The sequence below is a fragment of the Myiozetetes cayanensis genome, unplaced genomic scaffold (assembly GCF_022539395.1).
Source record: "Myiozetetes cayanensis isolate MyiCay16 unplaced genomic scaffold, myiCay2020 scf10, whole genome shotgun sequence".
In the NCBI taxonomy this organism is placed as follows: Eukaryota; Metazoa; Chordata; class Aves; order Passeriformes; family Tyrannidae; genus Myiozetetes; species Myiozetetes cayanensis.
In genome coordinates this window covers 19,380,600-19,404,555 of record NW_026086605.1, presented here as the reverse complement: position 1 = coordinate 19,404,555, position 23,956 = coordinate 19,380,600, and the positions used below count along the sequence as shown (strand labels likewise).

The 23,956-nt window shown below is 44.5% G+C and overlaps 1 protein-coding gene across 2 annotated transcripts; it reads left to right on the top strand.

Moving 5' to 3' along the window:
• The first annotated feature begins 4,464 nt into the window (after window positions 1-4,464).
• Window positions 4,465-23,851, top strand: LOC126634870 (broad substrate specificity ATP-binding cassette transporter ABCG2-like). 2 transcript variants are annotated; one of them, XM_050305713.1, is made up of 17 exons: window positions 4,470-4,610; window positions 6,724-6,813; window positions 6,922-7,205; window positions 7,757-7,816; window positions 9,078-9,192; window positions 11,461-11,613; window positions 12,367-12,524; window positions 13,620-13,771; window positions 14,941-15,057; window positions 15,904-16,169; window positions 16,725-16,807; window positions 17,178-17,267; window positions 18,732-18,856; window positions 19,215-19,369; window positions 20,780-20,869; window positions 21,992-22,104; window positions 22,992-23,851. In XM_050305713.1, the coding sequence occupies exons 2-17, from the start codon at window positions 6,769-6,771 to the stop codon at window positions 23,137-23,139; spliced, it is 2,154 nt and encodes a 717-aa protein (XP_050161670.1). In that variant the 5' UTR covers window positions 4,470-4,610; window positions 6,724-6,768; the 3' UTR covers window positions 23,140-23,851. The 2 variants fall into 2 exon arrangements, with proteins under 2 accessions (XP_050161671.1, XP_050161670.1); XM_050305714.1 differs by lacking the exon at window positions 6,724-6,813 and having other exon boundaries at window positions 4,465-4,610.
• Window positions 23,852-23,956: the final 105 nt, after the last annotated feature.

Sequence of the window (23,956 nt, the reverse complement as noted above, 5' to 3'; positions counted from 1 at the left end):
GTTCAGTTTCTTGTCCTGTTCTTCATCTGTGAGTCATGAAGATTTATTCATTGTCCTTTCTCTCCCAGTCTGAGTGCCTGGAGGAGCTACCTCTAGATGTGCTGCTGTCCTGGTGAGCAGCTAAACCCAGTGTCATTAACACCTGCCACTCCTGGTGTTCCACACCCAGCCTCTCATTTACTTTCCATTCTGACCTATCTTAGCTTTTCTCTTGTGATTCTCTACCCACCCGGGTATCTCTCCCCCTCTGCCTCTTTTGCATGTACTAGTCATCTCCACTTACAAGCAGTTTCCAAACTAGGAGAGAAAAATTAGGTCTGAAGAGGAGCAGAGCAACACTGTAAAAAAAATTGAGATGCCCTGGCCAAGACAAACACCAGGCAGTGGCTTTACTGAAAGAGATAGCTAAATATTGAGATGCACTTGGGACCTAGTAGAACATAGCCAGTGAGGCCAGATGGAAGGTGAGTACAAGAGCTCTGGTTTAAATAGCTTACGAATGTTGTGCTCCTTCCTATGGTATTGTTTAGTGAGCTGTGCAACCAGGTGCTTTTTAATTTTTGTTCTCCTCTTCACCTGTTTTATTGCCTTCATCTTCAAGATAAAAATCCAAACATTTAGTCTGGTTTACTGTTTTGAGTTCTCTTTGATAACACTTGCTAGTTGGTGATTCCCCGCTTTTCTTCCTCAGTTTCCCTACTAATGAAACCGAGGAAGTGTGCATCAGAGGAGAGGACAGCTGAGATTTCTGAGCCTTTGCACTTTTTCTTTCACCTAATGTGGTGCTCTGAGTTGGAAGGTTGTGGTTCAATCGGCCTCTGTTAGGGTCATATAGCATGATATCTTAGGCATCTAGGAAGGCACAAAAGAAAGCGGAAGTTAAGGATGAGACAAAGCTAGTTTCTTATCTCTCCTTCTTCAGAATACAAGCTGTTTGCCCTAATGCTGTGTCATGTTCTGCTGTTGTGCAGGGCACCTTTGGTAAAGGATACTCTGAGGCTCTGGGTGTACAGCACCTATTGTAAAAAGTCTGAATCTGTTCAGGGCTGCCACAACAAATCCTAACGGCAGAAACTCAGGCCTTGGGAGTGAATAACAGTTAAATCAGTTTTTGGGAATGGCTGGTGGGGCCACCTGGACTTTGCTCCTGAGGAAGGAGGTGAAATGCCTACGTAACGTTGTGTATGTCAACATTCATGTCTATGGAGGGAGCTGACCTCTGTAGAGCTGAGCTGGGACAGATAAAACACACTTTAATCCTGTTGACCTCCTGCAGGCACTGAGGCCCTCAAAAGGGAAGCAAAAGGATGGAGTGCCCATTCCTGACTTGCAAATAGCAATACAAACTGTATGTCAGGGAGTCCTGTCCCAGGACCTTGGGCTGAATGTGGGAGAATCTTGTGCTGGGAATCTTGTATTGCTACCCCAGCTTAGCTTGGTGCATTTCTTGGTCTGAAGTCCCAGACTTTGTCCTAAAGGCATGAGAACACAGGGCAGTTGCAACTGCTGTCTTTCCAGATCTGCTTTGTGAAGGGAGGACATGGGAGCTTCCATTCTCCTTAGCAAGCTCCCAAAGTATTTCTCCTTAGAAGCTGCTATACAGCGTAGCTATGATCTATCCCTGGTCTAGCTCTCTATTCCCAGCTTTCTGATCAGACCTCACCATTTCTGCTCCCTCTGCATGTGTTATTCTCCTCTCTTCATCTACCTAGACTGTGGTAGAAAGGAGCATCTCTATATTTTTATTGTACATCTTATGGTAGACATAGGTTCTTTTTAACATTACTAACAGCAGTGAATCAGATTGGTAAATATCTGAGCATATTTAGGTTGTCGGCTTTTTAACTCCTGAAGAACTGCCATGGTGGTTTAGATGCACTAGACACTTTACAGTACAGATATCTGTGCCTGATTACTTGCTTTACCCAGACAATACCCATGTGTAGATCTGTTGATCCTGTAGTTCAACTACTCATGATTTCTGTCAGAATCAAGCCCGTGATATCTCAGCGTAGTGCACTAGTTAAATATTGATTTCCTTTTCTCAATTTGCTTGAAGTCCTTCTTATCTTTAACCAGTTATGGATTTAGTGCTACTATTAATTCAGATAATGGACTAAATGATTAACAAAGCCTGACAGAGTCAGATTTCTTCTACATAATCTGCAACTCTTGCAAAAGCCAACTTCCCCAAGGCAAGCAGCACTTTAACCAAGTAAGGGAGGCCAGTCAGCACTAGCTTTGACATGATGAGCAATCAGAGTGGAAAAAGCATAATGAGATGGTTTTTTGTGCCTAGGGTGGTGAATTTGTAGATGCAGCAGTTTCAGCACATGTGTATACATATGTACAGGGTGTGTCTTTTGGAATGGTTTAATGGAACTTTTGGAAAAGAAGAGCCAGGAGGCATCACTCAAGCATCAGGTCTGATATTGCCATCTTCTCCATTTATCTCAGAGCTGCTTTTATACAGCCCTGGCCACTGTTTTCTGTCCCTGTATTGGCAGAAATCTTCCTTAGGAACAGTATGAGTTAGATAACAGGATTAGTAAAATGATACAGTTGAAAAATACTCGCAGTTGGGGTGGGACATGAAACAGGCTGACGATCGTAAGGCTCTTGAAGAAGCCTAGAAGACTGCTGCTTGAAGAATGGGCTAGAGAAAAGCCAGAGCCTACAGCCAGATGCTGTATTTGGCAGATTTGGTTCCTTTCCCTATCTGGGGTCTCTGCCTATTTCTTTGCCATCAGGATGAGCTTTAGGCACAAGGGGCAGAGAAGTGGATTGGCCATTTCATGAAGTGTGGGAGGAGCAGTACTGTTTCCCAAAATTGGCATCCACCAATTCTGTCTGAGGAGCAGCTGTGCAGCTGAAGGTAACTCTCAAGAGTAACCTGAACTTTTAATTGTGCTCCTTCAGCGAGTTGTTCTCCTGCACCACTGTGCAGGCACTATGTTGAGCAGCAAGTTCATGACTCAGAAAATGCTCACCTTTGCTCTCAAGCACACAGGCTCTTTTTTTCTCACTGTCCCAGGCATATGACAAGAGAAGATTATCTCTGCAGCTTGTTGAGGGGTAGTGAGTATTTAGGGTTGAAATATATTTGAAGACAGAGATGTGCATGCTTGGTGAAACACTAGGGCAAAAGTCTTCAATGTAGGCAGATTTTCCTTGAAAGAGGAAGTTAAATCACAAAGGAAACATGAACTTAAGTCTATTTCTGACCCACAGAGTGACTGAAGATAACATTCAGCAAACTTGATCGTTGGGTGTACCTATGACAAAACCTGCCCTTCTGACAGATCTCTAAGGTTATTTGAATATTCCTATAAACCCACCTGCTGACTCCTGGCAGGCCTGCAGAGCAGTGCAGCTTCATAGGATGTGGGTGTCTCCTGTTTAGTGCAGCAACAGCATTGAGTACATCAGCATGCCTGGAGGGAGGCAGGTATGAGAATGGGAAGAGATGAGTCTTTGGAGTTTTTATTATTGTTACTGCCTGGGTAGCTAGTGGTATGTTTCAGCTTAGCTGAGCTTTAAATTGATCTAGCAAGAGGCGTTGTTAGAAGAAAGCAGTGCTGGACAGAACTGCAGAAGGTAGTCAAACTGGAGACAATTAATATGGTGACTTGACAGCTCTGCTATAAATCGTAACCTGTAAAAGTGAGCTTTTCCTGTGTTCACAAACATCAAGGAGCTCGGGGAGACACACAGCTGATTTATAAAGACAATAGGGCTTGGGAATGGAAAGACAAGGAGAAGCCTTGACCACAAATCAAAGGAAATTGGATGTTCCTGCTTTCATACATTGTCCTGGCCAGGAACACATGGCAGCACGGAGATGCAGTCTGGAGGACAACGGGTCACCCCAGCGAGCTGCCCTGACCTCCCCGGTCCCAGCAAAGGAACACCCGGGGAGTACGCTGCCTCTGGAGGGATGAGATCGGAGTGGCACTGCCACCCTGGGAAGAGCTCCCAGGGCTGCCTGTGGCCCCAGCTGACCCGGCTGGACTGGACACATGCCCTGGGTGTGATGACCTTCCCAGAAGGTGGGAGGGACAATGGGTGCTTCCTCCCACTCCCCGGCCGTGCCCCCGTGCCGGGACGCGCAGGAGCCGCGGGCATTTCACCGGGCACCTCGCGTCCGACGCCCGCTCCCCGCGTCGGGGGTTCCCAAGGGGCGAGCAGCACCGCTTTCGCCGTGCCGCTCTCCCCGCCCCGGGAAGGCGGGCTGACAGCGCGGGCAGCCCGCGGCACCGGCACAGGGGGGTTCTCGGCGGCACCCGGCGCAGGGGGGTTCTCGGCGCCGCCGCCCCGGGCCCCGCGCTCCGGGCGGGGGGCAGCGGCTCCCCCGGCGCGGCGCACGCACAGGCGGCGGGAGCGGCCCCGCGCAGCGCCAGCACCGCCCCGGGGGTCGCGCCGCCCGCCGAGCGGGGCTCCATCGGCGCTGCTGCGGCTGCCGCTGCCTTCGCCCGCGACCCGGGGGGGTTTGCGTGACACCGCCGGCACTCCCCGCCGCTGCTTTATGTAACCCGCCGCTCGGACCCGCTTATAAAACGCCGCCGAAGCAGCGTCGCTGCCAGAGCCGCCGCCACCCCGAGCGCCGCGAGGTAACGGGGTAGGCAGGGCAGGGCAGGGCCGGGGCGGGCCGGGCCGGGCGCGGCGGAGCCCTCGGAGCTCTCGGGCGAGCAGCGCCCGGCGGGGCCGGGGCCCGGGGCAGCTCTGCGGGCGGGCGAGGGCTCGGGGAGGGAAGCGGAGCGCGGTCGGCCGGGTCGGGTCGCGGCTCCGGCTCTGGCTTAGCAGCGGAGCTGTCCCGTGGGGCCAGGTGGGCGGTAGATGGGCACTGCCGCAGCCCGAGCCTACCTGTAGGCACTGCTAAGCTTCCCTCAACCATCCATGCGCACACCCACAGCAGTGGTTTGGCTTGTCAGCCAAAGCTAATCGGTAGCTTTGCAAAAACCTGCATAAAAGAGTGTACGGTGAGCTAAACCAAAGAACCGATCTAGGACAGATACAAGACAAATGTTCAGAAGTCTGACAAGGTCTTTCTACCTGGCGTTCCTCTCATCCGGACTTGTTTTTTTCTCCTGATCTGTTGTGCAACCTTTCAAGTATATAAGCCATCTTTTGCTGATGTAACCATCATATCCTATCTTGTTTCCCATAAACAAGACTTTCCCAGGGGTGACCAGCCTTAGAATTCAGCATTGTGTCCAAGCTAAACAACCCTTAATTTTCCTCACTACTTTTGTTTTACTTATACAGGAAACAACTATTGCAACTTGTTGAGCTTTCAGTAATGGCAGGAGGCAGAGACAAAAGGACAATCCCTATTTCTCTAAATATGGTTTTTGTAGATACAGTTTCTTAAAAGGATGACCATCTCTCTCCCTGCAAAGTCTTACTACTGCTGCAGTGCTGGTCCTACTGGTTATCACCCTCTCAGTCCTGGGAGGAAAGAAGTGCAGATGATGGGAAAGGGTGACTGATGGAATACATCTGTCTTCCCACAAAATTCAAGGAACTAGGACAATGGATGTCTTCGTGGACAGATCTCTCTCCTGGCTCTTAGCCTTGTGAGCACCTTGGCTTTCCCCAGCGTCACAGTAAATTTTTAGCTCTCTAACAAACAGTGCCATGCCAGCAGCTAGAAGTAAAGTAAATGATTAGACTAACTTGTGTAGTCTAACTGTTGCGTTCAATTTCTGGAAGGGGTATGTAGTAATTCATCTCTTTCTTGCTGTAGTTTTTTTGAAAGGGGAAAGGATTGTTTATATCTGCAAGGGTCCCTGGCTGAAAGGCATACCGTTATGCCCAGCTGCAGAACTTAGTGAGTGTAGGGTTTCCAAACTCCTAACATGTAACGTCAAGGCAAGAATTTTAAACTTTTTCTTTTTTCAAAATGAGTGAAGGGATCCAGACTTGGTCTCCATCAATTGCAGCAAGGGAATCAGCCCCTTCATAAAACAGCTCTGCTGCTGTGACTAGTAAGTGAATTAATATTAATAGTTATACCCACATTGGTATATTTCCTACTTTGTAGGACAGGGAGAACAGTTCCTTCCCTTTGCTGTTTACGTGTTCTTGCTTTCAGGTGCTCCTGTCCTGAGCTACTGAGGCAGCTTATCTGCTTGAACCAGATTGCTTTATAACTTTGTGATAATAAGCAGATAACATATTTAATTTTCCATATTGTACCAGTTTGTACCATGTTTTTTCTTACTTTGGCATATCCCAGATCTTTCCTCATGGAAGAGGTAATTCCTTCTGTACTTCAGCGTAAACGGTGCCGGCAGACAAATTCAAATTTCTCTTCCTATTTGTAGTTGTAAAGTATCTTGATACTGTGTGACTGAAACATGATAAGCAGCATGTATAATTGTTATTTTAATCACATTGGTATCTCTGAAACAAACTTGTGCCAGGAAACAGGATGCATGTGGCTGGCCTCATTTTTATAAGTACAACCATTTTTCTTCCTGTGGTTCTTCATTGAGACTCGTTAATAGGGTTCTCTGCTGGCTTTGTGGGGAGGTAAGCATGTTATGACTGAAGAAGAGGACCTTGAGTCTCTTTAGCTGAAGTGGTAGCAGCTTCCATTTGTAGTCCCTGCTGTGTTGCAAGAGAGAGTGACCATCACAGACGGGCTTTGTTTTTTCCTAATTAGATGCTCTTTCAGCAAGCATAACTTACTTCAAGAACATTTATCTCTTGTTCTTAAAGGTTAGTTCTAAATCTGTGGGTTTCCGTGCCTTTGGAGACTACTGGATGTCTTCCAGTGCGGATGTCCATCCTTTTGGAAACTTGGCACACGTAAGGATTGGTGTGGTGTGCATGAACTTGGTTTTCCAAGACACTTTCTGGAGAAATCTTTGCTCACGTCTCCCTCCTTGCTTGTTTCTGTGTTCTTTGTCTCAACAGATGGGAACTGCTCAAAACAACAGTGACCTCAAACATCTCCACACAGTGGAGCTTGACCTGTGTAACAAAGACATGATGGCAGACACATCTGATCACAGCATTATTTCTGTTGGAGAAGAGGAAGGAGCAGGCAATTTCCAACGTTCTCTTCCAACACAAGAGTCCCTCCGATCTCCTCGGGGCTCTGTCGTGAGTTTCCATAACATCCAGTATTCCATTAAGCAGTCCAGTGGATTCCTTTGTAAACGGAAAACTGTGGAAAAGAAGATCCTTCATAATGTTTAGTAAGTTCTTGCTTAAATGAGATGCTAGAGGGTAGGAATTAATCTGCTGCTGTGCATCAGTGACCTCATGTCATCTTCCAGATCCAGTTGGTACAGAAATGACTACCCTCCTGCCAGTCAGCAGCTCAAGTGAGCACTTCATGGTTTACTTTTAGGCAAAATAGGTGGGATATAGCTGGAGCAGTTTCAGTTATTGATTTGAGCAAATTAGGACCAAACTTGTGTGAACTCCTCTACCAGAAGATCTGAGGGTTCCCCTAACTGTGGATCAAGCCACAATCAGAGGAAACGAGCAGCAGAGAGCTCAAGAACTAGTTCAGCAGGGAAGACACTTAACATCTGTCTTTTGTAGATTGTTTTTTATGTCCAGCTTTGATTCTGTTCTGACTGGAGGTCAGGGAAAGAAAGGAAAAATGCACATTGATTTCAGATTTAAGGAGAAGTTTTTCATAATCTCTGAGTTTTCCTTTCAGCAGCATTTTGTACACACCTCTACTAAAAGCTGCATATGAACAGTCCTTCATTTGTAAATAACTCTTTCTTTCTTCCAGTGGCATTATGAAACCAGGATTGAATGCTATCCTGGGGCCAACAGGGAGTGGAAAATCTTCGTGAGTACCTTCTTCTGCTCCTTTAAGTGGATAGTCAGCTGTTCAAAGGGTATTTGGGATTCTGAGGGTTAGGAAAGATGTGAGGCTCAGACCTTTGCATGCCTGTGAGAAATCTGGTGATACAGTTTGACCTCCTGCCCCTCTATTAGCTTTGTTCTTGCCCTGCAGCAGTACCACAGCCCTCATCTTCTCCAATTACTGCAGTCACCTTTGGTGGTGGCCTGAATTTAGATACCAGATGGAACTGGGGTGACTGGAGCTCAGATGTAGGCACTGTCCTGACTGGTGATGGGGTGGGGATGGGGCACAAGCTCATGCGCATGATAGACGTCATCCCCTGTGAACTCACTGCAGCAAGACTTCCTTGGTGCTGCTACTCCAGACCCCTCTCTGACAACTGACAGGAACATGTTGTCATACAATACCGGAGTCTACAGGATGCTCTGGATCCTTACCTCATCTTTGCTGTGGCCTGCTGTTTGGGGTGCACATATGCATGAGGTTTTTGGACAAAAGCACAGAGAAATACCATGCAGACTATCTCCACCTAATGGTGTTAATTCTGTTTTCTCTCCTGTATAACCATGGTAAGAGAACTCTTTGTCATTCTCTGCCTTTGAAAATGTCAGACACTGGCAAATATGGCCAGGGTTCACACAGGGGTCTTTGTGATGACCCTTGATCTTCCTTTCTAAGGTGCTGGTTACTCAATATGCTTTCAAGAGCAGTGCTTCATCAGGGCAGTTTACTTAGCTAGCAGACAGGCTGGCCTCTGCATTGGCAGGAAGGAGAATCCAGTGATACGTTAAAAAATTACTTACTAGAATTAATCTTAACTCCTGTCTTGTTTACACCAATTTGGATTAATTTCCTTGAGATCAAAGGAGTTAGTTGTGTGCTCCCCTGGCTGGAGAGCAGCCTGCAGAGACTCGGCAGGGTGCTTTTGTCTCTGTGCATTTGAGGTTAGCTGTAAATACACAGGCTGAGTTTATGTCCGTAGGGGGTTCACTGTTGTGATTTGTGAGTGTCTGTATACTGCCATACTGCTGTGGCACACAGTGTGCTGGAAAATCCTGTATGTATCCCAGGCTTTCTGTACAAAGAGCTAAAGCTCCCAGAGTAGAGGAAGCCCCTTTCTGTGTCCTTTGGTTTGTGGCATGCTGTGAGCAGGCTGGAACTGCAGTCCTGCCTGGTGTGCTTATCCAGTCAAAGGTAAAAGCAGCTGTTACTGCAAAACCTAATGCCTGGTGTTTGTCTGAAGTCTCCTAGATGTGCTGGCTGCCAGAAAGGACCCAGCAGGCCTGTCTGGAGAAGTGCTTATAGATGGCATCCCACAACCTCCAAATTTCAAGTGCATCTCGGGATATGTTGTGCAGGTGAGTAACCACATTCAGTAAGGGCTGGGAGCCCTTGGGATGGAAGACCAGATAAAATGAGCAAAGCATGAACTATTAGGTTAGGTAGTTTTCAGTGGTCTCCACAGAGTCTCATTTGGTAACTCTGATGCTACATATTTATTATTTTTCTGGGATATGGAAGACAAGAAGATCAAACTGTTACTCCATCCTAGTCAGGCACAGAGATATTTGTCTTCCCAAAGCCAGATGGGCTACTGCCCAAATCACTGGGCTACTGTGGCTTGTTCTTTGGGCTCTGCCCTGAAGTACTAGCAAAGATTTAAATGAAAAGGTGAAGAAAAAAACCGTGACACCCAAAATCTCTTGTTGTTAAACTCAGAAGCAGTCCTAGCTGGCAGAAGTACCTTCAAACTATCAGACAATAATTCTAGGAAATAAGTAGATCCCTGCTGTTCTTCCTCTGATTCTGGCTGGCTGTGACAGAGCTTCATTCCACGCAGAGGCAGGAAAAGCCATCTGAATCTGCGGAAGTGGGTGGAGGCCTGAACCAATAATAGACCCTCAAAGCCCTGGGGGACCTGGGGAGAAGGGGATTCTTGGCAGCCATATGAGCATCCAAATCTGGAAACCATCCAGGGTTCTGACTGCAGGCAGATGTGAAATAGGCAGCTGAAAGCTGCCAGCTGGGGGGTTCTGGGAGAATACATGTGACAAGAATGATGTTGAATCTTGATCCTGCAGGTCAAAGATCCCCAAATCCTAGTGAATGGCCAGGAAGTTTCTTGCAAGCGATCCCAGTTTGAGACATTTGTCTCTCAAATGTCCAAAGCAACCAATCATAACCTTAAAATGATAGGCAATTTGATGAGACATTGAATGGTCTCTCCCCTCCCATCCTGTGCAGTACTTCTTAGATCAATAAAGATGGCCAAAAAACTACAAACAACACTTAAATCCTAAATACATACATCATTTTAGGATCAGTTTTATGCAGATAAGCATGTAGACATGCTAAGTCATGTGTTATCTCTATAAAACTGCTGGTGGTCTCTCCATTCATGCCTCGAGAGTGAAGGTGTCATGCCATGGTTTGTTGTGTTTGGTATTCAGGTAGCTTAAATTCACAGTTAGTTTCCAGTGTGATGACCCAACAGTTGTGTTGGTGGATCTGAGGGTGGGGAATGGGAGGCTAGGGTCAAAGACTGGGGGGTTGTGGGTTGATAGGAAATGTCTAAACCAGCTTTGGCAGCAAAACAGCATATTCTGTCTTCCTCTGTTAACTCCAGTGCAAAACATGGTTGGCTGACATATCATTTGTGCTACTTATCAACTATATCTGATGTGAGAAGAGTCCCAAAGCAGGCGAGAATCTGCTGCCCTGCAGCTTTGGGGGCGTGTGTTCCAAAGGGCGCTAGATTTGAAAGGTACCTGATTTAACAGGCATGTTTCTCAGCAGCTGCCCAACCCTTCTCTCATGGTAGGATGCAGAATTGGCACAAATATCAAAGTAGGGATGAGGGAGAGGCATGGAGCTCTGGATGGACCTGACGACAACTCTGTTTGGCTCATGGTTGTTGCTGGTTGGTGTAAGCTGCCCAAATGTCTGTCAACCGGATAGATTTGATTCTCACTCAAAGTGTGTATGACTGTTGAAGCTTTTGTAAAGGGGTAGCCCTTAGAATACAGTCGTGTGTCCAAGAGTTGTAGATTATTTGAGACATGAAGAAATTTAGGAGTATCTTGGTGCAATATTCTTGTTTCTCTGAGAAGCTGCTGCCAGCAAGCACCTGAGGAAAGCTCCTCGTTGGCAGCTGAACTTGGCAGGTGCTTTGGACCACAAAATACAGCTTGTAATTTGCAGCAGAGCTGACCTGGGTGGCTCCCTGAATGTCTCTACCTTGAGCACTGAGCACTAGCGATGTCTTTTGGCTTCAGCTGGACTGACAGAAATGTAACTCTTTACAAAATCAGCTACCTACTCTGCCTCGCTTTGGCTAGTAAGAAAAATGCATGTGCTATACAGAGTGGTACTGTCTGCACTTGAATTCCTGAGCCTGAAAGCAGGCTTAGGTGGTGCTTGGTGGAAGCTGCGAGGCCTCCAGAGCTGCGTTCTCCCCTTAACTGCTACTGAGTGACCTTGAATTTCATATCATGTAAATTTGGAAGCATTGTCTCTCAGTCCAGTTTCCACTGTGGTCCTCAAACAGTGACTGCCACCATAGGGACTCTGGTGCCCACTCAGGTAACTGAGGAGTCTTTCCAATTGTCTCTTTTTACTGCTTTCAGGATGATGTTGTCATGGGCACAATGACGGTGAGGGAGAACCTGCAGTTCTCTGCTGCCCTGCGACTCCCCAGCTCTATCAGCATTAAAGAGAAGGAAGAGCGAGTCACCCAGATAATCAGTGAGCTGGGATTAAACAAAGTGGCTGATGTTAAGGTGAGCAGTGAGAGTACCTTTCTCAGAAATCATACTACCTCTGGAAACTGAACTGCTTGTCTGTGGGCAGTATGGTGTATGTAGTGCAGCCACGTGAAGCTAAACAGGAACCTGAGTAAACCATACTGAAGGAAAGAAATTAGTCTCCAGCTCAGGAGGGAGCTTGGAAAGAAGTCAGTGTATTTGCTACTAAAATGAGAAGATTTTGGACCATGTCCAGCATGTTGTATAAAGTCGGAGGGGAAAAAGTCGCTTAGTCATTGTACCTTGGAAAGCTGCTCAGTCACTTCCTGGCTTTGTGGGACAAGATAGGGAAATTGTTTTTACAATGCTGAAAGCTGTGAGGGATGGAAAACTGATCTGTGATGAAGAGTATCTGTGCAGAGCTTGTTCCTCCCAGCAGCATTTTTACTCTTACTTTATTATTACTTGACTTATCCCACTCATACTTTAGTAGCAGGCAAGTTACCAACAAACACCAATGCCTCCTCTGACTGCTGTGGTTTCATTCTGTCTCTTCCTTATCAGTGTCATCCTTGTCCCTTGAAGTCATAAGGCACCTGGTACCTTTGAAAATCAGGCTCAGCTTACTGCTGCACAGTCCCTCAAACTGAGTCAAACCCATCATCTGCTCCTGGCCCTAGAATTCATTACTGGAACTCTGAAAATGGCTGCTGGATGCAGAGAGCCCTCAACTCCAGGGCATGCACTGACTAGGTCTTGTTGAAAGTATCTGATTTCTTCTGCTTGTAGGTGGGAACTGAATTGATCCGGGGAGTGTCTGGAGGGGAACGGAAGAGAACCAACATTGGGATGGAACTCATCACAGAGCCACCAGTCCTTTTTCTGGATGAACCAACAACTGGCCTTGATGCCAGCACAGCAAATGCAGTCCTCATCCTTTTGAAGAAGTAAGAGTCAGTTCTTCAGGGCCCTGTTGCAATTTTGTTGTCAAGTCATTACTAAAAAAATGAATGTTCTTACGAGTATCTGTAGCGCTCTTTAAAAAAAAAGAAAAGCTAGACAAATAGATGCAGAAGTGGTACTAAATTATTTGGGTTGTGTCCAAAGGCTTTTTAAGTTTATGGGAATCTTTGCACAGCAAACACTGGACTGGAGCCCAAAAAGCAGATGTAGCTTGGACAGCTTCCATTTGTCACAAAAAGGGGTGGACTAGGAGGTCAGGCCTTGTAATCATAATTTTTTGGCCTTCCATCTGAGTCTATTAAAAAAGGCTTTTCCCTCCTCTGGCAACAGCTTTGAACTCAGGTAAGACTTCACCTGCAGATTTACTTTCAGTGTTTACATTCATCTCCTATGTTTTGGAGATGAACTGTCATTTGACAATTAGAACAAAGTTATGTTCAAGGAGGACCAAAAAGGCTTATTTAATGACAATGACTTCCTAGTCCTCCTCCTGGGTTTGTAACGTGTTGTCTGGTTTTGCTTGCTGGGGACATCTTGTTCTGCTGTTTGTCTTTGATTGTCAAGGGTACTTATCAGGCATCAGTGCTAAAGCATTTGAAAGAGTGTCTGACAAACCTCAAGGAAAACGTGTTTTGAATTTTCTTGAGAGTTAATCTTCAACAGAAAAGCTAAGAGAAATCTCAGCTGGCCAGATTTCCACAGCCTGCTATGTAAAGCCTGGTACTGCCATTGAGTGCAGGACTGTTCCAGTTAGTCAAGTTGGTGTCTGGTACAGAAAACATGTCAGGAGGGTTACACAGCTATGGCCTCAGGCTTTGCTAGCTACAGACAACCTCATACTTTGTCTACCTGGACTGCAGTGATGGTCTCTTGTAACGATGCGTGCTGTCTTGAAGGTCTCACAGGCAGCATCTGACACAGTGACAGAGAAGGGGAACTACAGTTTTTCTGAGTCAAGACCCTAAGAAGTTGACAAGTATTTTTCTTCGATTTGGATACTTGTTTTTTGCTTGGATTAACATGGCCTTTCTGAAACTCAAAGTGTGGTGTATTTGAGAGATGTTTTATTTCTATTTCAGGCTCTCAAGAAGAGGTAGAACCATCATATTTTCTATCCATCAGCCCCGCTATTCCATATTCAAGCTGTTTGACAGTCTGACACTGCTGGCTTCAGGAAAGGTGCTGTACCATGGTCCTGCAAAGCAGGCCCTGGAGTACTTTAGTTCTATTGGTAAGTCTTCCATGCCAAGAGCAAAGGCAAGTGGCTAATGAGTTAAATCTGTGAGTAGATTTTCACCCTAGCATGGGACAACAGTCCTGTGCTGTTTTATCAGTAGGATGCCAGAGACTGTACATATACAGTGTGAGGAGTGTTATGTTAGAACAGGAGAAAAATGGAATGGCAAAACCGAAAATGCCTTTGTTTTGTCTGGCATCAGGACAAAAACCAAGAATCACTTGGGCATGTAGAAGCGTGATGTCCAGCAAACAAGATGATGCTGCTAGCAGGCCCTGGTGGCAGATCTGGTGGGTTTTGAACCACAGCCTGCAGTTTGGCAGTAGTCTGTACAGATTGATCCAAAACTATGTTCTAGACTGAATGCAGGTGGGTGACCAAGAGGTCAAAATTATGCTATCCTAAGATGGGTTAGTAGTTGCACTGTTGAGTGGCTGCTCTCTCTCCAAGTAAGCAGAGTGAGGTTTTATGACTATAATGAACAAAGAATGTGAACTTCCAGTCCAGTGTGGACACATTAATGTGTGGACACTTTAAATTTTAATCTTTCCCTGGCTTTAAGGGAGATGCTTTAACCAATGTCACTGCTTCTACTCCTCCTCTTAGTAGCCCACTTCCCTTCTCTCAGGCAAATTATAGAAAAAGCATCTTTGTTGTTGGTTTTTTTTTTCTTTCCTCCTTGTCCCAAAGCTAGAACCATATTATAAGAAGCTGCTCTGGGACAGCCCTTCCTCTTCCTTGTGACCAAAGAAACACCAGCAAGAGTTGAGACTCCAAAAGAAGTACCTCAGGCCGTAGAACAGACACCTAGGAACCTCTGCTGAGGAACTCTGTGTCTTACAGACTGGGATGTGGTTGAACAGCACTGGGAAGGAGGCAAGAGTTGTCCATACTGAGCTGTGTAGGAGCAAGTTACAGATTTTTCCTCACCTGAAAGTAGTGGAGAATAAGGAACTTTGAAGCTCTCTTTAGATAACTCAGATTCACCATCTCCTAAATCCTGTCCATTCTACTGACATAAACTAGTACTTACGAAAAGCAGTGAATTTTTATTGTAATGGGGTTATGGAAAAGTGATACAGTATTAGACCTGACCTTCTAAACTGTGCTCTGTGCAATACAAAACATATGTGGTTTTGGTTTCGTTTTTTGGTTTTTTTAAGGATATGAATGTGAACCCTTCAACAATCCAGCTGACTTCTTCCTTGACGTAATAAATGGCGATTCCACTGCTGTGGCAGCAAGCAAGGAAGATCGCAAACCTGTGGACACAGGAAAAGGTAAATTGTGAAGGAGAAACCCACTGTTGGCTGGTGTAGAAGGGAAGTTGTATGTGGGGATGGCAAGCTTTTGTTCTGTAGGTTTCCTCCAGTCTAAAGGCACTTCATTATCTTTTTATTTTTCCTACTAATAGGTATACTTTGCTTTGGGCTTCTTTAAAGATCTCAGAAGCTTTTAAAAGGAAATTTTTTTTTCCCTTCAGTAATATAGGACAGCAGTGATAAATATCAGAAATTTAAAAAACTTGTGTGGGAAAGACTGGAAAAACTAGAACTGCTTAGTCTCAAGATAGATGTGACAGGTGACAGAAGGCTGCTGCAGAGAAGACAGGGTAGATATGCTAAGGAGTGATGTATTTTCAGGAGAGTGAAAAAGACTGCAACTAGATTAGAGAACAAACTCTGTAATAATATAGTGAACAGAATGTTTGGAAATATTTGTTTGGGGATGCTGTAGCATATCTATGACTGAAGGTTTATAACGGAACAGTTTTTTTAATGGTGCTTTTTGGGGATGGGAAATTGAATTAGAGCAAACGTTGCTCTAATGTCCCACAAATTCAGTGAAACAAAGGTTTTCTGGTGCCTCGTTCTAAAAATACGACTCTTTTTATGCCTCAAAGTATGGACAGATTGGCTAGGTTCAGTTAAAACTAGGAAAACCCTCTCACTCAAGCTAGCCTCTTAAACTCAGAGCTAAGGCTTGAACAATTAAAATTCTCTGGGCATTTCTGCTCTTTTTATTCAGCCTCCAGAATTTCTGAGCATGTTAATGGGCCATGTGTGAAAGTCAGGTTCATGGGAAATCACAAGCCTCAGGAAAAAAATCTTGGTTTTCTCACTCAGAGTTGAGCAGTGAAAATGGAGTGGCAGAAGATAACGTGGACAGCAGTGTGGTAGATGCGCTGCACCAGAAATATCTCAGCTCCAGCCTATATCAGAGCACAAAGGAAGCACTGAGGAAAGTGGAGCTTGGACAGGGAAGCAAGCAGAGAGTATCCAAGCAGGAGCATGAGATTACCTATGCAAATGGATTCCTCACCCAGCTGTACTGGGTGTCCAAACGTTCCCTGAAAAATCTCATCAGGAACCCACAGGCATCTGTTGCACAAGTAGGTAACAACAGCTAAAAGCCTCAGATTCTTTCTGCTGTCAGTCCCACAATCTGCAGTTTGTAGGACAGAATTTGTTTTCAAAGGCACATAAGAAAACAGGAGAGTCCTGTGCTACTGTCACATAAATGGAGTGAGATGCTCAGCTACCTTTGTAGCCTTTGGAAAAAATCTCTGTTTTAATTTAGCACAAGGACTACTTCACTGAAGATTGGAGAGAGGGGGGAAGTACTCCATTCTCTGGTTTATATGGGGAGCTTCTAGGGTGATGTTAATTTTGTGCCTCACTTTAAGTTTTAACCTGGGTTATTCTATGAATGTGCTTCTACTAACCTCTCCCAGCCAAAGAAGATCAGAGGAAGTAGAAAATTGAAGAGGATAAAATCTGAGAAATTGTCACGGAGATTTTGATTGTGTGTCATAGGTATACATTGCCTCAAAACAGCAAGGCTTTAGGCAGGTGTGAATCTTAAACCCTGCATATGACTTAGTAATGTTATTTCCTATTTACTTATCTGAAGGGCTCCCTTTTCCCTTTCTTCCCTCCACTTATAGATTGCAGTGACTGTAATCCTAGCCTTGGTTGTGGGTGCTATCTTTTTTGGTGTAAAATTGGACCGAAGTGGTATTCAGAATCGGTAAGTTGAAAAGCCACAGCTTTGCTCATTTTTCTATCTGTAGCAGACAGCTTTGACACACAGGAAAGACCTTGGGATCCACTTGGAACACAAAGGAGGGTTGGGTTCACAAACCTCTGTGCACTGCAGCATGGAATTGCCAGAGGTCCTAAAGGGACCACAGTTCTGTTAGGCTTGCACATATGTACAGAGGGGATGTGAAGGACAAGATAAAGGATACATCTAAGATCTACAAGAGCACAATTAAACATCTCCATTTTGTGGACAGAGACAGAAAAGCACTGACTCGGTGGTATGATGATGTCTAAGGCTGACAGTGTTTGATCTAGGCTGTTGTCTCACTTTTCAGCTGTTCTGTTTTGCCTTCTAGGGTTGGATCCTTGTTTTTCGTCACCACAAACCAGTGTTTTTCCAGTGTCTCTGCAATTGAGCTGTTCATCAGAGACAAGAAGCTATTTGTGTAAGTAGTAAGGCACTTGGACTCTCTCATACCCTTGAATGAGGTGGAGGGAGTATCTTACACCCTAAACAAAATTATTTGCACCAAAGACTTGACTGCTCGCTTGCAACATCAGATTATTGTAATAGTAATGCTAAATTAGTCTGTAGAGTAGGGAGCTGAAATGCTAAGAGCTGGGGGAAGGAGGAAATGCTTTTACTTGCTTGCTGTGTAACAGTTTTCTGCGAAGTGCTTTTCCTACCCACTTTTTGGTAACAGTTGGTTTTGAAATCTGCGTGTGAATTCTGCAGACTGTGAACCCCGCCTGCCTGCTTGCTCAAAGGGCTGAAATGCTGGCTTGCAATGGTCCTAAAGTGGCAATACTGTGCAAATATGATGGGAGGTTCTTGGAAAAGCTTTGCAACTCATGCTCAGATAAAGGGAGCTGCTGGCTGGCTTACAAGGCTTCCCTAGTAATCAAGTGCATGTCTCTATTTAGAGAGATGTGCTTGGTTATGACATTGTTATTGTGTTTATTATACATAATTATTTTATAAATAATTATTTTATTCATAACTATTTATAGTTATATTTAATTATCACTTTAATTATTTATAATATTATGTATCATTATATATATGTTTATGTGTTTGTATGTGTGTATATGTATGCAGGTGTGAGTATATATAATATACACACAGATATATATACATATATATTGAAAATGTAGTTCAGAGAAGCCTCCAACTCATGCAATGGAAGGGTAAGAGACAGATCCTGTGCAGCAAAGAGGAGATTGGAGATTTATGCCTGGAATGCACGTGTCCACCTACAGGTTGCTCAGAGCAGCTTAATATTGCCCCTAACAGCTGCTCAGTAGTGAAACTGCCCCATGCTGCCATTTCTTCCCAGTCTGCCCTGCTTACCAGTGCAGCTTACCAGTTGTGTCAATGGGGATTTAGGTACCTCACCAGTTAAAGCATCCTTTCACAAGCTCAGTTAAGCAGCAAAACAGTCATAATGACATATAACTGCCCAGTGAACGGGGGGGCGAGTTGATGTCCTAAAGGTGTTTTCCTATTGTTGGGTACCATCCCTTCTTCTCTGGAAGCATCTGTATGAGTTAGCAGTGGATGAAGTGTTCCTCCAGTTTAATAGCTGTCTAATACGTCCTCATGCTCTTGTGTTAAGGATCATTCTCTTTGAAAACAGATTTAGGAGCTTTTTTCCAGTATTACTTAGCAATCACACAGCCTTTCCTTCCCATTCCTTGGAGGGTTGTCAGTTTGACTGCAGGGTGTGTGAGACAGATCAGACCTTGCTTTACAGAGTGGGAAGTGACAGCACAGAGGAACTTTCGCATAGACAAGGAGACAGTGGTAGAAAGAGCAGAAACTGAATCAGGATGAACTAAACACACATGGTGAGCCTGCTTCCTAGATGACCTCTAAACCTGTACAACTCCCCTCCTTCCTGTCCTCGCAGCCATCAGTACACCAGTGGATATTACCGTGTGTCTGCCTACTTCCTGGCCTTGATGATAGGAGATCTGCTGCCCATGAGAACTGCTCCAGCCATCATATTCTCATGCATCAGTTACTGGATGATTGGTAAAAAATTGATGCTTTCTTGAACCTGTCATCTTCCAACATATCTGGTTTCTGACTTAACCAGAGCTTGATTCCCATATCTATAACATGAAACTACTCGAACCTTCAGCTTATTTTAGTGCTTGGCATCATAACTTTGGAGAACTCTAGGGCAGGGGCAGAGACACCAGCACTCTAAGACGGGGACCTGCCTGACATCTTTTGGTAATGCTCTTTGGGTCTTTAGAGCACGCACAGTTCCTGCCAACTTCAAACTTGGCCTTCCTGCTTTGCCTGTCTTGTATAGGAGTCCAAGGCACCTCTCTGGGAATCATAATGTGGTTGTTTACTGGACTTTGACCTTTCTGTTTTTTGACAGGATACCAAGCTGTTGCAGGACGGTTCTTCTTCTTCATGCTGACCCTGGTACTGGTGTCCTACACTGCCACAGCCATGTCTCTGGCTATCAGTGCTGGGATGGATGTGGTGGCTGTGGCCAATCTGCTCATCACGATTTGTTTTGTCCTGATGCTTGTGAGTATATAAGGGTGTATGTGCTCCTTTGGTGGAGAGGAGGAAAGAGCTGAGGCCAACTGAGTGGACTGCATTGAGCCAGCCGTAGGCAGGCTAAAAATCCCTAGTCCTGTGGCATGTCAGCTGCATGCCTGTGATTTTATTGTCACTATAGTCAGAGATATTCTCCTGCCAGCTTGTAATCTGAGGCTCAGATCATTGCTCAGGTGCAGTTCAGTAGGTGTGATGCCACCAGGGCTTTCCAAAAAATGTGCCCCCTAAAAAGTGGTGGTTTTTTTCTTAAATTGTCCCTAAAAAACCCAATTTAAAAAAAAATCCTGCCTTTCCACTCTTAAAAATCTAAGTGATCAACTAGAACATTTAAAGGGAAAAAAATCTTGAAATAAACTAGATCTGTTAATTTTTTTTTGCATTAATTTTTATTGCCCAGTGGGATTAGCAGGAGCAAACACTCTCTTTAATTCAGTATTGCCCTCGGGTTCAAGAAATTACTTCAATACTCTTCCTCAAGCATTTTTAAGGAAGAGAGCAAGAAAGAGAGAAAGGAGTTTTGCCTACTCACAGATGAGAGCTGTGAATTCTTTTTCAAAGAGGTAATGGTGGTGGTGACGCTACCAAGTTAGATAGTCCTTGTCAAGTGGTTCCTGGTAACTGTCTGTGTATGTACTGTGAGCCACAGTGCATCCCTCCGTTATTCTTTGATTTGCAATTTAATGCTTTTGCAGTAAGCCAAGTAATAGTGTACTGCTTCGAATGCTTGCTGTGGGTGAGAGATGTGCATGTGTAGTGAAGGGCAGCTGATGTACATTCAGTTAAGTCACAGTATATTAGGAGTGGCACATGCATGCCCTGAAAAACAGTGGGGTAAGCACAAGATCACTTGTGATGAAGTAGAGGCTAAAGTGTCATGCTTAGCTATGAAGTCTAGTTGTGCTAAGAAGTAAAAGCAAATCTTGTTCCAGGCAGGAGAGAGCATGGATAAAAGATGTCGGCCAGAGGAGAAAACTGAAACAGTAGCAGCCTTTAAGGCTCCCCATTTTTTGCTTCTTGTTTCTCCATTTTCTCATCTTCCAGTCATCCTTCTTTAGCCTGTGGGTAGCTCTACCATAGCACACAGTTCTCCTGAGTAAGAAATTGTGAGTATGTGTGCTTCTTAGCTCACATGTGGATGAGGAAAACCTTTCTGACCTCTTTGCAAGCAGTTCAGCTGAAGTACTTGGCTGTGCTGTTGGCCCGTCTGTCTGGAAGTGCTGCAAGGCTCCAACCTCGTGCCTGTAGGCACAGGCATGACAGCAGTAGCAGGTCCATCAACCCCAGTGCACCTCTGCTGAGCAACTGCAGCATCTGCAGGAGTGGCATTATTTGCAGTAAATAGTTTGTGACTCATCAGCCTCTTCTGTTGTATTTCAGATCTTTTCAGGCCTCTTAGTGAACCTCCCTTCAATAATGGGCTGGCTGAACTGGCTCAAGTACTTCAGTATCCCCCGATATGGCCTCACTGTGAGTAGAAAGTAGCATCAGTCTCCTGTGAGTAATGTAGACACACTGTTGCTTTCTGGAGAGGTTTTGAGTATAAATGAAGTTCTCTTAAAAGTCAGATTTGTTTTGTTTCCTTGCACCAACATGATAAAAAAAGAACAAACCGGCCAACCCTAAAAAGGAAGCAAAAGTTAATCTCTGTGCGAGAAATGGAAGTCTCAGCAACTGAATAAACACTTTGTGTTACAGAGCTAATGCTGCTTGGACAGCAGCAGGGTGAGCTGTCCAGTGAGGCACTAATTCCTAGCCTGAATTGTTGATCCCTATGTTTTAGAATTAAGTCAAATATTGTACAACCTCTCCAGAGACTGCTGTTTGGGTGGCCAGTCGGAGTTCAATGACTGTTCAGCTGGTTAAAGGATTTACATAATGTCTGAGTGTCTCAGTCTTCAGTGTGGCTTCCTCTGAAGTAAAATTTGACTTGCTGCCATTTCTGAATAATAAGGAGCTGCGGTACCAGAAATCTAAGGGTGCAGCTGCTTGAAACAGAGTAATTTGACATAGCAGGTCACCCACTGGTCACAGGTGGGACTGTTTGGGAGTAATAGTGTCCTGCTTTGAGTAAAAATGAATGAAATGAATGCTTGAACTGGTACAGGGTGGGAGATGTGTGAGACCTCCCTGTTTGGGTATACTGAGGTATTTTATTGGTGTTACTGAATGTGGAAGTGTCCCCTGAGGTTGCAATGGGTACAGGATGCCACTGCAAGGGAACGGTTCACTACTTGCCTTGGCTGACTGTGCCATGTCTTCAGTGTGCTGGTGCTGGGGTATCTTCATGCAGCCACATGGTTCTCTGGATCAGTCAGTTGACCCAGGTGAAAGTGGATGAACAGGAACTTGTAGCTGGCAAGACAGAAGCCCATGCCCAAGTAACTTTGAAGCCGAAAACTCAGATACCCAACCATCCTGCATGTGGAACTTGACAGTTCCTCAGAAAGGCAGTGATTAAGAGCTTGAAAATAAAAAGGAACATAGACATATGATTCCAAGAGTTACTTTGAGGTGTTTCAGTTTTAATACCCCAAATCACTAACTTTGCAAAAATCACTAACTTTGCAAAATATCTGCCTCTTTTCCTAGGCTCTTCAGGTGAATGAGTATAGGGATCTCTACTTCTGTGGTGAGAAGAATCCAAATGCTACAGTGTTTGTGGAAGATGCAGGCAGTTGTCCCCCCAATATTTCAGAAGAAATGTAAGTAACTCGTGCTGGTTCTGGGCCTGAATTGTGATAGCTTGCTTTAAGAGAAGCCTGATTGTTTCAAATTGTTGTACTATGCACAGAATAACCACTCACAAGCCAGTCTCAATAATATGTCCCAAAATAGCATGTTTTAGGATTATACTGTAAAACTCCACAATTACCTAAGAGTGAAGTAGAGATGAAACTTTATTCATGAAAATAGGCAGATGAGCTAAATTAAGTTTTGTATTTGATAACCTAGCCCTGTCTTACCAGTTTTCTTAAGCAAACTGAGGGTCACTTAACAATGGAAATGCAAGGTATGGACAGCTACAAAGTTGTTGGAAAGCACTAGACCTGTGATCAGAAACATCCCTCCCTCACAGAGCTTGTTTGTAAATATTAACCTCCTTGCGGATACAGGACGAGGCTGAGGTATCTATCTCTCTGTGCTTGGTTTTGCCCCATTTGAAATACTCTCGAGTACTGATACTTTAAGTTGTGGCAATGCAAGTATTTCATGACATGCTGGAGGGCCGGCAAACTGAGGGTTCTGCAGGGAACAGTGCTAAAGCACTGTTTCCACAGCTTTTGGACCCCCAACCCCTGCTATGGACTTCAGCCTGCTTCTGTACTTACCACAGTTCAAGATGGTTCTGAGGTTTCCTTATAAATTGCCAGCTATCTATAAACAACAGTTAGGTTACTACTGAAAAATTATGAGAACCAGAGATCTAGATTTGTCCCTTAAGCTTTTTCTGGTGATGGGTTATGGGTTATTTCTGTCACTTGTTTTGCCAAGTTGAGGGTAGAAGGATCTTTGTGGAACAGGAATAAAAGTAATTACTTGAAGACTTGTACCACGGTAATACTAAGTTGTGCCCGTTGCTTTTCTTCAGGTGTTCTGGTGAAGCATACCTGTGCAGCCAAGGAATTGCACCGACCAGCTGGGCAATGTGGGAAAACATAGTGGCTCTTTTCTGCATGACTGTTATCTTCCTCATCATTGCCTATGCAAAACTCCGGTTTATGAGAAAGTTCACATAGAATCCTGTGTCACTTTGGTCTGCAGTTTCTCAGGTCTTAAACCGCAAAGCCTGTTAGAGCCCACTGGAGATTGCCAGAATATTTCAGCTAACTGTATTGGACTTCAGATGGGAACCCTGTCCTCCTGTTTTTGGAGTATGATCTCCTTAGGATTGTATGATTGTGGTTTTTAAGAAGACATGCATTAATGTACACTGCGTAAGTGTTTTTTTTCTAAGACAATATAACTCTCCTAATTCCTTAGGTATATATCAAATTATATAATGTAAAGCATTATTATTCTGTGGCCAGCTTATACAGGAAATATTCCTTTGAACATGTGAGCTTCTCCATCACCAAAGGTATAAAGTGATGGTGGCATTTATGCATTGCTACTGCCTGTCATGTCTGAGGAGAGCTAGAGACCATTCCCAGTGTTGTGGAGATGCATTTGAATTTGAAGTGAGTATGGGGTATGAGGTGTCCTTGCCCAGCAAGAATATTTATACTTTTGGTAGCTTCTGTGGAAGCTACTTGCAGAAATAATTTTTGCTTCATTAAAAACAGCAGTGGTGTAACACATCTAAGAAAAGTAAGAAATATATACTGTTGTACTGTAAAAAAAACCCAGCAAACAACTTGCCCCCCTATGACCAACAGCAAAAAATATACTTACTACTTAAAAGGAAATTACCTTTTTTTTTTTTTTTTTTAATAAAAATTTGTATTCTTAGCACTGGCCGAGTTTTTTAACAACAGACTTAATGCTTAGCTGCTCAATCTATATATATAGTGCCACTTACACTGTGGAACTGAGGAAAAACACAGGCATTGCTGT